The 13624-nt window shown below is 41.5% G+C and overlaps 1 protein-coding gene across 4 annotated transcripts in view; it reads right to left on the bottom strand.

The window, feature by feature from the left end:
• ntrk3b (neurotrophic tyrosine kinase, receptor, type 3b) overlaps window positions 1-13624 on the bottom strand; it is a 191991-nt gene that overhangs the window by 68878 nt on the left and 109489 nt on the right. For 3 of the 4 annotated variants that reach the window (XM_037096654.1, XM_037096653.1, XM_037096656.1), the window contains one exon: window positions 13439-13541. In XM_037096654.1, coding sequence (XP_036952549.1) covers window positions 13439-13541 — 103 coding nt within the window. The remainder of the gene's footprint in view (window positions 1-13438; window positions 13542-13624) is intronic. The other variant, XM_037096655.1, reaches the window with a different exon arrangement.

Below are 13624 nucleotides of genomic sequence, written 5' to 3'. Positions count from 1 at the left end.
CATGTTGGGGGTGTTTTCATCAGAGTTTGGTGACATGAGGTAAAAATAAAGTCTTGGTGCAGTATGAATACAGTTAGTGTGAAGACTGCAGAAGAATCAAGTGAACATTTACAGACACACTTCCATTTTCGGCCTGACTTTCCTGTATTTACTTTGATTTTCCTACCCTCTTCTAGCAGTCAGCATCAAGTGCCATACATCATTTAATTCAGGAGAACGTGAAGGTTCAGTCTGGCTCATTTAAAGTCTCAATTTTACATTGACTTTTTCTGAGAATTGGTGAATTTACCAGTTTGTTGTTTTCTTTACTTTAAACTCAGTCAGGACTTCGAGAGGTTAATTTTTGTTTGGTTGTTGAAAAAATATGTATTGGGATGTTTTCATCTGACCTTTCCTAAAGAATGTTAAAGGACATGTATTATATTATTATCCTCAGCAGTTCTTTGTAACATGTAGATGTGTACAAAAAAGTTACGAGTAAATGAAAAATGTTATTAAATCATAAAAGATGGCACTCAAGAAAAAAGGATTAGTCCTTCAAAATGTATTTAATATTTTAGAAAAATAGCTTTTTTTTCCCACCTGATGTCTCAGAGTTAATACGTCACAGTATATCTGTAGAAGCCCTCTGGAGTCTAGATGAATGGCGCTACAAACTCTGCGTTTAGAAACTATGAGTCAGTATGGAGCAGCACACTAATGTGGCACACAAAAGTGCAGATGCTGTGTACCAGTTTTCAAACAACAACGGGTAGAAGAATAGATCCTACATGCAAATGTTTGAACCATTAATCCAGAGTTAGCCTTGAATATTGTATTGCAACTGTTTGCCTCAAGATGCTCAAGGCCGAAGATGTTGAATTAGACTTGTGTCTCAGAGTTTTACTCACCGCTGTGCTGGGTTTTGGTATCTGATAAGCCTTTATAATCCTTGATCAAACTGATCGCATTTCACAGTCTCAGTTGTACCTTAAACATCGCGCCCCCACCAACGCATCCCGCTGAGTTATTTTAACGCAGGGCTGACTCACTGAAACTATATATGGCTCCCCGCAGTGGAATCCTGTTTTCTCCTGCTCCCCTTGCACATGTCAGAGGTCGGGGTCAGCAACAGAACGGCAGGAGCTCAGAACGCTTTCAGGGTCTTGCTTAAGAACACACCAGCAGGGAATCACAAGGTGGACCTCATCAACATCGTGAGCCCCTCCGTCCCTCACCGACAGCCTAGTCAAATGAAAACGTTGCTATTGAGCTAGCAAGAAGTACAGCCCTGCAGAGTGTAAACAGTCATTACGCCATATATAAAGACATGAAGTGACAGTCTGCCAGGAGGGAGAGAGTGATTGTTTCACCGACTCCGAGTGCAGGAAGCAACATCCCGATGCCATCTGGCCACATCGTTTAGCTGCTGTTTCCCGAGCATCGTGGCACGTAATGCACATTTGAACTGGAGACACTTCTGGACTCATTACCAAGTGTTAGGGTGTCGCAGAGACGAAGGGGATAAAAAATGTTGTGACCCAAAAGACTGTGACCTGTAAAATTGACATAATCTGCTGCCTTTGAGGAGCCAGTAATGACCTCTCATCGCAGTGTGACACACTCTCCGTCTTCATTTCACACCCTCTTAGAGCCGCACAGATGGCCTTGGCATTTCCTTAACAGCCTCTGAAGTCTTTCGGAAGCTAGGCTGCAAACCTTGTGCATCTTTTGTTGTTGCTCACTAGAAAACATTGGAAAAATGCATGGAGACGACTTGAAGGTAATTTGTTATTCATGGCACAGTGTCGGGAGGCTCACAGGTAGCAGCTGCATGCTACTCCACCAAGTTCATCAGAAGGGTTCAGAGCCATGCTAACGCAGAGCACTAACCGTTTCCTTCCACACACACTCATCCCCCCACCCTTTTTTGCATCACAGTATACTAACAATTCTTCTCCACGGGTTAATACACAGGTTAATGAGGTGGGACAGGGCCACTGTAAAATGCTACTAAACCAGCCATGCAGGATAATTCGTCTTGCCTCAGAAGTGTCAGCTCCTGCAGCTCCCTGCTCTTTAATTCATTCAAATGAATTTTGTTTTAATTGTTTTATCCTTGGTGCTCACTAACTCCATTAGTGTGGAAAGAGAGAGGGAGCGCAGAGAGACGGAGATGAGAAGATAGAGAGACATATGGAAAGAATGGTACAGGGAGAGAGACACAAACAGAGGAAGCGAGCAGAGACACTGAGACAGAGAGATGAAGAAAGCAATTTGTGTGTATGTGTTCTGTGTGTGTGTGTGTGTGTGTGTGTGTGTGTGTGTGTGTGTGTGTGCACGCTGTATGAATAATTAATCCCCTAGTTGTGATTACACAACAATTACTCTCTAGAGCTCAAACTTTAACCACCCTTATGGAAGATGGAGGCTCGCTCTCTATCTATAACGGAGAGGCTGCGGTCTGCCGGTCCCAGAGGTGTGTTAATGCAAACTGGGGAGAGGCTGATGGGAACATGAGCCGATGGGAATTTGAGGAAGATGGGGAGTGTGGCTGATGGAAGGACGGCTCCATATTTAACAGCTGGGAGGCGGTCTGGTCCTGATGAATCGAGGCGTACTGGATGGGAACTAGAGGTGGGGGTTACTGTAGCCAGACGTACGGACGGTTCATCACTAACTGCAGCTTATGAATGATTATATTCACGAATATTTCCAACATTTTTTTCACTGCTATTTTCAACAAGCGTTTTTTGCTGTTTCATTTGAAGTGTTTTCAGTGGCTTAAATACAACATATATCATTGAGTATTGAATATAATACAAAATGTAGAACATGAATCAAAATATCAGAACAGCTTTTATGATTTAATGACTTAGAAATACTCTGTATGTTGTTGATATTTGATATGAATTGACACTAAAACATTACTGACACACTTAAATGTACAGAGTTAAATACTTCTTATACTGTGAGACTATACTAAAAAAATCTATATTCTGATACACACAGTTAGTTTATTATATACTATATATTCTATATTATTATACAAATTCTATATTATAAAATACTTATAAAACATATTATACAATAGTAGAATTATATCAGCATTATTGACAAAAAACCATTGCAAACTATTTAAATCAATGCAAAAGGTCTATTAATACATGTTATGGCTGGGAGATATGACGTAATATTACACTATGTTTGTGCTTCATTTATACATCTCAGTATTTAGCTTATTGTAGTTGACAGACATGCAGTTTTTGAGGCTGATGTCAATACTGGTTTCAGGAGATAAAAACTTGTTATCATTATACTGGCCAAAAAAAACCAACAAAAAAGCCTTTTGGAAGATGATCCAAAGTGAAGTCATGAGCCTGTTCTGAAAACGTGAGGAGCAGAGAGTGAAGATGTTTGTGTTCACATGTAACGACTGAAAGTCAAAAGTTGTTAGAAAAATAAATGCTCAAAAGTACAGATACCTGAAAATTCTACTCAAGCAGAATATTTGTACTTAGTTACTTCCCACCTCTGATATCGCCCTGCCTTAATACATTCTTTTATTTAATTTATACTCAAAGATGCTTCAGCCATATGATCTCATTACATGCAGTATAGTACTGTCATTATAACGGTTATGACTCATTAGATCATCTTTATGTGTACCTATACTGAAATACTTACTGTTATATAATACAGAGTAGAATGTGTCGCCTTTAAACATAGAGCAGAATATGCTGATATTAAATGTATATATAGTGCTGTGGCTCCAGATCTGGAGAATCCTCCCACTGTTAAAGACACATCATAGAGGACTGGAGGCAATATCAAACCTATGATTTCATATTTATAATACTGTCCTGATTATATATACTGTAGTAAATATGCCCACTGTTATAGAATGCTGCTCTTTATTAAACATACTGTCACATCATCACTGATTTATTAAAAAAGTGTCATTTCAGTGCAGCAGCTAGCACTTTGTATCTGTCAGTATAAAAGAATCACAATCCTCTCCAGCGTAGGAGTGAGCATGCAGCACCCTACATTTGGCCGTTACATAATACGAGCTGTTTGCAGGGCCGGTGGCTAAAATTCACACTGAATTAACTAGTGGTTAGAGAGGGGGCTAAAAAACCTTCAAAGCATGCTTCTCTCCTTTTACGTCTTAAAAAAAGATTAGGCAGGAATATCGTCTCAAGTCCCTGAAAACCACCTTCCCACCTCTGACTGGATGCTGTGTCGCAGCGGTATGAAAAGCAAAGAAAGCAGCATTCTCCACAAGCACAGAATCCCAGCTGGAGTCCTGCCAGAGGTTCCTGCAGGGAAACAAAGGGCTGTAATGTTGAGCTGGAGGTTTATGACGGAGTTACACCTGTTCGTTCAGGCTAGTTTTACAGTGCAGGTTACCGTCTCTACAGCCAGTCATCGCCCACAGCGGTTGAGGAAGCACTTTCTCGACTTCTCTAATTTGAGCCAGGCTTTTATATATTTTTTTTCAGCCCCAACCCGGCTTTAACATGACTTTTTTTTTATGGTAACAACAAGAGCAGCACTTTGAAACACCTCCTGCCGACACTGTGAGGCCGACAGGGAACACTCAGTCCTGTATTACAAACTGTGAGGAGTGCTGTCCAAGCTGAGTTCACTGTACTCCAAAAGGGCTGTCTGGTGAGACTCCACGTCGCTCCATGCTCATTAACTTGGAGGAAACTAATCAGCACTATACAGTGTGAGTCTGTTTCAAGGCCTCATGTAAATTGCAGAAAATATGGGAGCAATAACCATTAGCAAAGTCCTCCAGGATAGGGATGCACGGTATGGTTGGGAGGTTGAATGAGAGTTCAAGAAGGAAATAAACGTGTTTATGATTACTTATGTAGAAAACGTAATACTCTCTATCTCTCTCCTGTCGGTGCAGAATCTCAGTGGTTAAAGAGGTGTTTTAATTCTAGGCACAGGAATTTTGGCAGGAAGTTAATTACACGATTCTCCTCCTTGTTAGCCTACTGTCAATTTGAATTTAAGTCTTTAAAAAAAAAACACACAGCCAGCAGTAAAAGCTTGACAAAAGACTGTGGGTGTGCTGCGCAGGGATAAATATTAAGAAGTGATGCGCTGCCATGAGCTAAATAAAGCTTTTAAAACAGTGTGAGAACGCAATAATGATTAAGCATTGTTCTCAGGTAAACAATACCAACACACTCGATTGGACTGGTATCAGAACAAAAGCACGGAGATGGTTTCATTCACACAACATCTATTATCTACTCCATTTCAGAGACAGAACACAATGAACAGAGCGCCAGTTGAAGAGTTTTCCAGATCAATACTAATTGAAACATGGAAGTGCAGAAGTTGTCCCTGATGCATTTTCATGCTCCTATTGTTCAGTTTGCAGTGAAGACAGCTCAGCCTCTTAAATGGGTTGGATTGTAAACTACATTTGTATTCATTATAAACCAAAGTGTCCTTCTCACACTTGCTTTTTTTTTGGTGTCTATGGCTGAAAAAAGAAGCAAACGTGATCTTTTCTGAGCGGTTCCCTCTGGGTATGAAGCCAAGCTGCTGCAGCAGTAAGAAAAGTGAGCTTCTTCCTCCACTCCTACATCTGTTTTCTGCCATATCTTGAAATTTTAAAGACACTATATTAAGCTATTATTAAACGCACAAGACTGCGGACAACCTTCTGAACTATTGATAGCAAAGACCTAAAAGGGAAGAAAGCTTCCAAACACCCATTCAGAGTGCATTCAGAGAGCCCACTCTGCGAGCCCGGCCTTTTACTGGGAGTTACTTTACGATGCGCAGCACAGCAGGGCAGCGAGCACCTCTGCAGAATGATACAGAGGACAGAAGGCACTTAGCTATTAGGAGGCTTGTGCTGACAGTCCAAAGTCAAAAAGAAAAGAAAAGAAAAAAAGAGGAATCCTATTTGTACCAGAAACACCTTGTCCACAGCATCAACCTCAGGCCACCCTGCTCTCTATACCCATCCAGGGGAAGACAGCAGCAAACTCCCAGGAAGGGGCTCTCATGCAACTTTTAAAAGAGATAAATAAGTGAAAAGCCTTTTTTTGGTATTTTCATTCTATATGCAAGGTGCAAAGAGAACTAAGGAAAGACAGGTGAGATCATGCTGTGGCTGAAAGGTTGCAGACAGTATCCAAATCCCTTTAGGGTTCACTAAGAGCACAGGCGGTTTGAGGCATCTGAGGTGGGATTAGTGGGAAAAACACAGTGTGACGATAGAGATGATGGAGGGTGAACTTTACCTCTTTCTTTCCCAGGAAGAGATGTAAGGAGGAACACTTAAGAAGAGAGAGACACACTTGCTAGTGTGCCTGTTGCTGTTTTCTTGGAAGTCCCCATCTGCCGCATGCGTTTACAAGAATGAGTTCGAGCCAATTAAGACTCCAGACGCTGCAGCAACTGAGCAAAGGGTAAACACCATTCGCACAGGAAAGACAAGAGGTTTGTGATCTGCATCTCTGTGACGAGGAAGAGTATTTTCTACTTGTGCTTTGATGTTTAAAATTAGAAAAACCTAACTGAAGACAGAAAATGTTAATAAATGTCCTTGAGGTGGAATTCTAAATGAACATGTTTTTAAGAAACTATGTTCTTCACAGCAAAAGTAAAACTTTTTTAGAAATGTTGTTTTCAACAATTATGTAGATGCATGAATAGTGAATCAGTCTCATAGACTGCAGCTCAAAGGGACTTGAGATGACCCTAAAACAGCTGTCCAGAGTGAGGAGGGCCAAACATTTCATTTCCTGCATTTAAAAGTCTCCATCTGCACACGATTAGTTAGAGTGCTAATGTGTTATCATTTCTCTGCCCTCTGTGACTCAATTATCACATAAAAATATGCTACATTTGCTAATGTGGAGATAAGTTATAATTATGGACTGTACTGTCTAAAACTGTCAAACTGTTTGCATCTTCAGAAGCTTGAATAAAACTTTCCTAATATCAGCGAGTTTACCTTTTTATGTGATATTTCCATATCATTATTATCACTTACGTATTAGAATTAGAATTAGGCAGCATTTTAAATGTAATATCAAGAACCATTTTAAGTAGTCAAATCTTTATTTATTTATTTTTCTTAATAGTACACCTACAGACCATGTAGAAAGGCGCAGGGTAAAAGGAGCTATTTTCCTTACAACTATTTCAATGTTTGTCACGTAAAAGTCACTGTTTTGTTTGCGTAAGAATTCTGACAGTTGGTCCACACTCACAGCAATGTTTGTCAGTCGGTATTATAACGCCATTCGTATCACATGATATCGTTGTTTCGTCAGCGTTCAACATGGTAGTCTTGTAGTTACCAGTCTGTGGGAAAACGGTAACAGTGACGTTATCTAACATTAGCAACGTTAATGTTTGCTAGCCTAGTTTTGCTTCCTAGTGTTGATAAAGATGCCCACCAACAACTGACACAAATTGACACACTCACACACAAACCATTCTCCATGCAGCTACCAGATGTTAACGACAGTATCTAGCATGTTTAAGTAGAAGTATCTGATAATAGCCGTGTACTTGAGTGAAGTAACCAACTGTTACATTTATGACTCATGATGGACAGAATCCGATGTTAGTTTCAGTTTCCTTACCAAACAAATCCAAACTAATGAAGGCATGTAAATCTCATTTCATTCAAAGACTATTTTCTGACAATTTGCTTGACGTTTGTCTCGGCACATTTCAGTGGTGTCTGTCTGCCCATCGGTCTGTAGATGAACGTGTCTCACTGCTTGGCGGCTGAGCTCACTCCGGCCACTGGAGGCCAAGCAAAGCAGTGAAGCGGTAAATGCTGCAGTGTGTGTGTGTGTGTGTGTGTGTGTGTGTGTGTGTGTGTGTGTGTGGGCTGATCATCCCCAGGCCTGGTTCAGGTAATGTAGCGGAGACGAGGGTAAGCCGCCCTGACACACACGCCTGGATCACAGAGGCTAGCAGACTGCCGTGGGGTACTGTTTGTGTGTGAGTATGTGTGTGAGTCAGCAGAGGTGTGTGTGTGTGTGTGTGTGTGTGTCAGTGTGCATCAGTGTGTTGGTGGGCATCTCTGTGATTTATGTACATGTCCATCTGTACGCCTAAGAACCTGAGAACTGCCGAAGCTGATCAAGTCAAAATTGTAATGAGAGCAGATTGGCCAGCGGCTCAAAACTGTCACAGGTTCAGTTCTCACAACTTGAGAAAGAATCCGACCTGTGCACTCTGAGCAACAGTGTCAATTTAACAGCTAGACTGTACATTTAATTTAATCTGAACAGCGTCTGCTCACCTTGACTTACAGGTAACCCTCTGCCTGGTCCCACGGACTCCACTTCATCTAACCCTGACTTCTTGGTGTTTCAGCATTTAAGAGTCAGTCATTTGCTTCGGTCAGCATTTTCACTCTCATAGTGTTAATGGGGTTAAAGACAGAGGGACCCATTTTCAGATGCATTCTGCTCCTACAGACCTGAGTGTAATTCATCCGACAGGCACACTGGCCTGAAGGTGCAGTTTGACGGACGGCCTTGGTGTAAACATGTAATCATACATTTTATTTTGGAAAATGCACTTATTTGGTTCCATGTTAAGAGCTAGAGGAGAAGATGAATACCCTGTCGTTGTCTGTATGGCAAGCTAATGCCAGCAGCTGGTTAGCTTAGCTTAGCATAAAGATGAGAAACAGGAGGAAACAGCTAGCCTAGCTCTGTCTGGAAGCGACAAAGCCCTTTTAGGGTATAAATGTTGGGATTTTAAAGGGGCTCTGTCGAATGTGTTGTTCTGGAAGCCAGTTGTTTGTTTCCATTTCTAAACTATTGTTAGCCACTGTTGTTCTCTGTTAGCTGAGCAGAGAGAGGCACTGAGACGAGTCAAACAAGTCATCAATGTACATGAAGTCAAATCCTTTGGACTGTCATGGAAACCCAACCCGAGTCCTTGACAGATAAATTCATTCCATCCAGAAGCTTTAAACACCTTAAACACATTGTCCACAGGCCTGTAGGCAACTGAGCGAGATGGGGAAGGTCTCATTTTTCACATTGCATTACAAACTACAGATATACAGCCAATTAAAATGTGAGTTATACATGCACATAATTGTTACATGTAGCCCATGTAAGGGTGGTTATATGCCAGACTGTTTCTTACCTAGGTACCAGGAATTCCTGGAGTCTTGTGAGGCAGCGTGGGCACCCAGCGGAAACTCCAGCCTTGATAATGAAAATCGCCTTGGCACGTAACTTGCCATAAAACCACAACTTAAAAAATAAATCATTACATTTACACTCTATACTATGAAACAACGGCTGGCTGCAGGCTAACTTAAACTGAGTGTTATGACAGAAAGAGCCAGATAAACAGCTAATACACACATTTTCAAACATCTCAAGCTACTCCTGTAAACGTGGATCAGGAAAGTAACCAGAGGGGATATAGCAGGTGTCATCCAGCACATTTAACTCTGATTTGTTAGTGATCAAAGTGATTAGTGATCAAACTTGCAAAGGTCAGTTTTAGGGTGTAATGTACCACCTAACGGGAGCTGTACAGCTTTGCACATATACGTTGAATAAAGTTTTTGTGAAGAAAGAGAAATGTTTTACAGCAATCATCAATGACATCCACATCAAACTAAAAATCATTGTTTCTTGACAAACATGCAACATAAAGAAAATATGTAATATATAAGTTGTTCTCGACTTGGTTTCATCTGTCAAATACTGATTGAAACTGTCTGGACTTCCTAACATTAACGTCACTCAGTCCTCCCATCAGCTGTCACTTCCTGCTGACACGTTACCTTTGTTTCCTCACTGTATATTTTCAGCGTAAACTCTGCTGTGAAATGTGGCCAAAAATAGTTCCTGTATCATCTGCTCCTTGTATAAACACACAGCAGCTGCCAACCACTGTCGTGGATGAGCCCCAGAAATACTCAGGATGCAGCACAATGTGGCATTGATTCCTAAGTCATTTTGGGACCCTGCAAATGAGTTCAGAATGGTTTTATTTCCAAAATTCATATCTGAGTGAGTACAGAAGTATTTAACAAAGACAGTCATAATAGGAATGTCTGTATTATCGTAATTATTTTAGTAAATCTGAGGCTTGTTAGTGTTTTTGCAGGCAGGTATAGTTTCAACAGACAGGTCTACTGCACCCACTCTGAAAATAGATGGTGCATCCAACAGGCCTTTACACAAAAGGCAGGGAAATGTCTGGTCTGGGAGATAGTAAAGATGACAAAATGATATACATTTTGTTATATATTGGTTGCACTTACAGCAGCAGGGGAGGGGTACTTTTCTATCAGAACATAAGAAAAGATGACAGGGGAGCATAATACTTATTACTGACATGCTGAGTGTCTTTTTCTAAAGAAGCATTATTGATTCCCTGCTGACAAAAACCCGTGTGAGAGACACTTCAAAACCCACTGGTGTGAATCACAATTTGAAAGATGAGCCTGCTGCTTAGACAGCAAGATATTTTAGCTGGGAGGTAAAGCTGACAACATATTGATCAGGGCAACAGGTTTTTACAGTACAAGTCCATTTTCACATGCACCCATGTGCACGCACACACACGCACACACATATACACACACACAGGCAAAGTATCTTTCATAAAACCACAATTACAACCACATAAACTGAGCTGGAGTATATCAGTCAGAGCTGTAAATGCAACAGAGCCAGTGGACCGACCTGGCGGTGGGCCTTGAATTGCTAGCAAATCAATTGAATGTAGCTCACACACACTCACACATGTGCACATACACACACACACACACACACACACACACACACACTCTCCAGACACATAAAAGAAAGAAAAAAAAAAGAAAACAGAGTTTTTATTGGATGCCCAGAAACGGTCGGTGATCAAACTCCAACAGCCAAAAGAGCCACAGTGATTTAGTGGAGCGAAAATCCATTATGGCTCCATCCAAAGGTAATGACTTCTTTAGGCCTTCCAGCTGATTCTCCAGAACAAGAGAGGGAGGGGATGACACACACACACACACACACTCGAACATTGGACAAATCAGGCCTTTGTACAGAACAGCGTGAGGTCCTGAAAGAGTCCATACTGACATCACCTCTCTTTAAGTCCTTTAAACCCTCAATCACTCACAGTGACAGTGCAGACAGAAGCATCTCTGCTGAAGAAACAGCAATGAATGAAATCATCCTGCACAATACTGCAGCACATCCCTATAACACTGACTACAATGTAAAAAATAAAAAAGAAGGCTAAAATGAACAGCAGCAGTAATGGCTCAACCTTCATTGTGCTTCTTTTTCCTGCAGTTATATGTGAAACTATTTGTTACCTTGGAAGAAGCAACCCGTCTCTAATTACAAATCAGAGCAGAGAGAAATGCATGAGAAATGTTTTACAGTCTCCTGACAAAAAACTCTGAGGCACCCTTGAGCAATCTTAAAATATAATACGACGCAGTGAGTGTTGCTGGAGAACAACACGGCGCTCAGCGAGATATCCCAACAATGCAATTTTTAAAAAATGCCCTACAGCGTCCAAGAGGACTTTGGACCTTGCCATCAAGGAGATAAATTACGCTCTTCACCGCTCCTGCTTGGAGAGTACTGAAACTGCTTTTTGAAGCGCCCTTTTGCTAAGAGTTGAAATAACTCCTACAGTAACATTGGACGCTTTGAGCATTAAAACATGCTAAGCTCTCAGTGCTGCAAGCAATGTGGCCTCCTTTTATTACAGACAGTGTAAAAATACAGCAGCGAGCTAACACAGATTCTTGGTAGACTTCAGCTTTACATGGTTTTTACATTGTTGTGGACGGATGTTATAAATATTCAGCCAGGTTGTTGTGTGTAAAATGTATTGTCACCTCCTGCATGAAGGTGCATCAGATAAAAAAGGAGAGTTACTGAACAGAGGAGGCATCATTAGCAAGTAACTGTGGCACCAATTTAAGGAGTCATTATGTTAATTCTCAGGGTCATAATGTTATTTTGGGGTACAACTAAAATAGGTTTACATGCTTTAATGATCAAAAAACACATCAGCTTGCACATATTGTCTGGTGCTGCAGCTCTGCGTTCCCCCTCTGTCTGCAGTGTCAGACCGCTGTCATGATGAGGAGTTTGGGATGTACAGTTTGTGATCTATGCCCAACACTGTCCTTTTCCTATCTTCTATCTTTTATCTGGATTTGTGATGTTTCCTTTGTGCAGACCCAGCGTGGCAGCACAACTTAAATTCACACGACTTGCCATGACATTATAAACACGCCTGTAGAGCCTCATTAACTATAAGACTCATCCTTGATTAGCGGCAGCTTTAGGTCAATGCAATAATTGCCACCCCTAAATAATTAGAACGGAGAGTTTTTACCGAGGTAAGTAACGAACTCTAATCCGGTAAAGTAGCTAATTAAGGGTTGGCTGCGGCTAATGCTACTTTACACCATGCTTAGGGTGTAAATGGGAGAACATGCATGGTTGGAGGTGTTGGGTCACAGTGGAATGTTATTCCAACATATTTAGCTGCAAGAGAAAAAGTGACAAATACTGAAAATGGAAAGAAAAGAGCTGTGTGAATCTAAATAACACCAGCAGAGAGGAAGAAATGCATATAGAGACAGATCACAACCTTGATGTCAATGCATCCTGTCAAAGAGGGACACGGGGACAGGCTAGCCCACCGCAAATCACTAAACACGAGCTGATGCTGCAACTGCCAACTGATAAGAGCTGTAGCTGGGTGGGCAAACACTTAACCTGAACACGGGACCTGATCTGCCGTCAGCGCTCTCCTCTCCGCTCTGCTCTCTGTTCCTAGATCAGCCTTACCGCTGCTTTTGCCTCTTCCAGAATGCCAATGCCAGAGAGACAAGCAAAACCTGGAGCTGACACAAAATGAAAGCTCAGCATGCACAAAAGCCACATTAATCCTATTGAATTCCTCAGCATGATCGACAGCAGTGAGACCATTCATTAATTCAGGAAATCCTTCCGCAATCGCTCCCTATAGAAGTCGCACTGAATGTATGACCTCGTTTGCATGCACACTTTCCTTTGGTATTGATCCAACTGTCTATACATGTATGGCTGCATATGTATGGCCTAAACTAAGTGTAGCATACAGTACCAACTGTAGTGTCCTGCACCATCACACAGACTATTAATCGCCCTCTCCAAAGGGGAACAAGCTTTATTTCTCCAAACGAGTCCTCCTGGGGATACAGTATGACTTAAGAGCAGCAGCACTTCTGTAAACATGCAGTAAAGACGTAAAACTTCTGCAGCAGCTGCATGTACATCTTTCTGGTGAACAAAGGTTTCGAAGAGAAGATTAGCTGGAGGAATGGATTCTGCACAGTGATGCAACTGGCAGAAAGGCGATAAACAAAGCTAATTGCACGTCTGCTTTTCTGAACGCCTGACTATTCGAGTGGACTTACCTTTCATACCGAATTTGGAGCGTCTGCCATATTTGTTGATCAGAACAAAAAGGACGAGGAGGAGGACACAAGCGAAGCCCGCCAAACCCACGGCGATGGAAACCTGGGAGAAATGAAGTGCTGCGTCAGGCTCAGGCGACTGTGATCACATCATACATAATCCTTTGCAGATTTCTGATCACCTAA

Source organism: Acanthopagrus latus, chromosome 4 (assembly GCF_904848185.1).
Source record: "Acanthopagrus latus isolate v.2019 chromosome 4, fAcaLat1.1, whole genome shotgun sequence".
Taxonomy (NCBI): domain Eukaryota; kingdom Metazoa; phylum Chordata; class Actinopteri; order Spariformes; family Sparidae; genus Acanthopagrus; species Acanthopagrus latus.
This window is presented reverse-complemented; position numbering and strand designations above follow the sequence as displayed.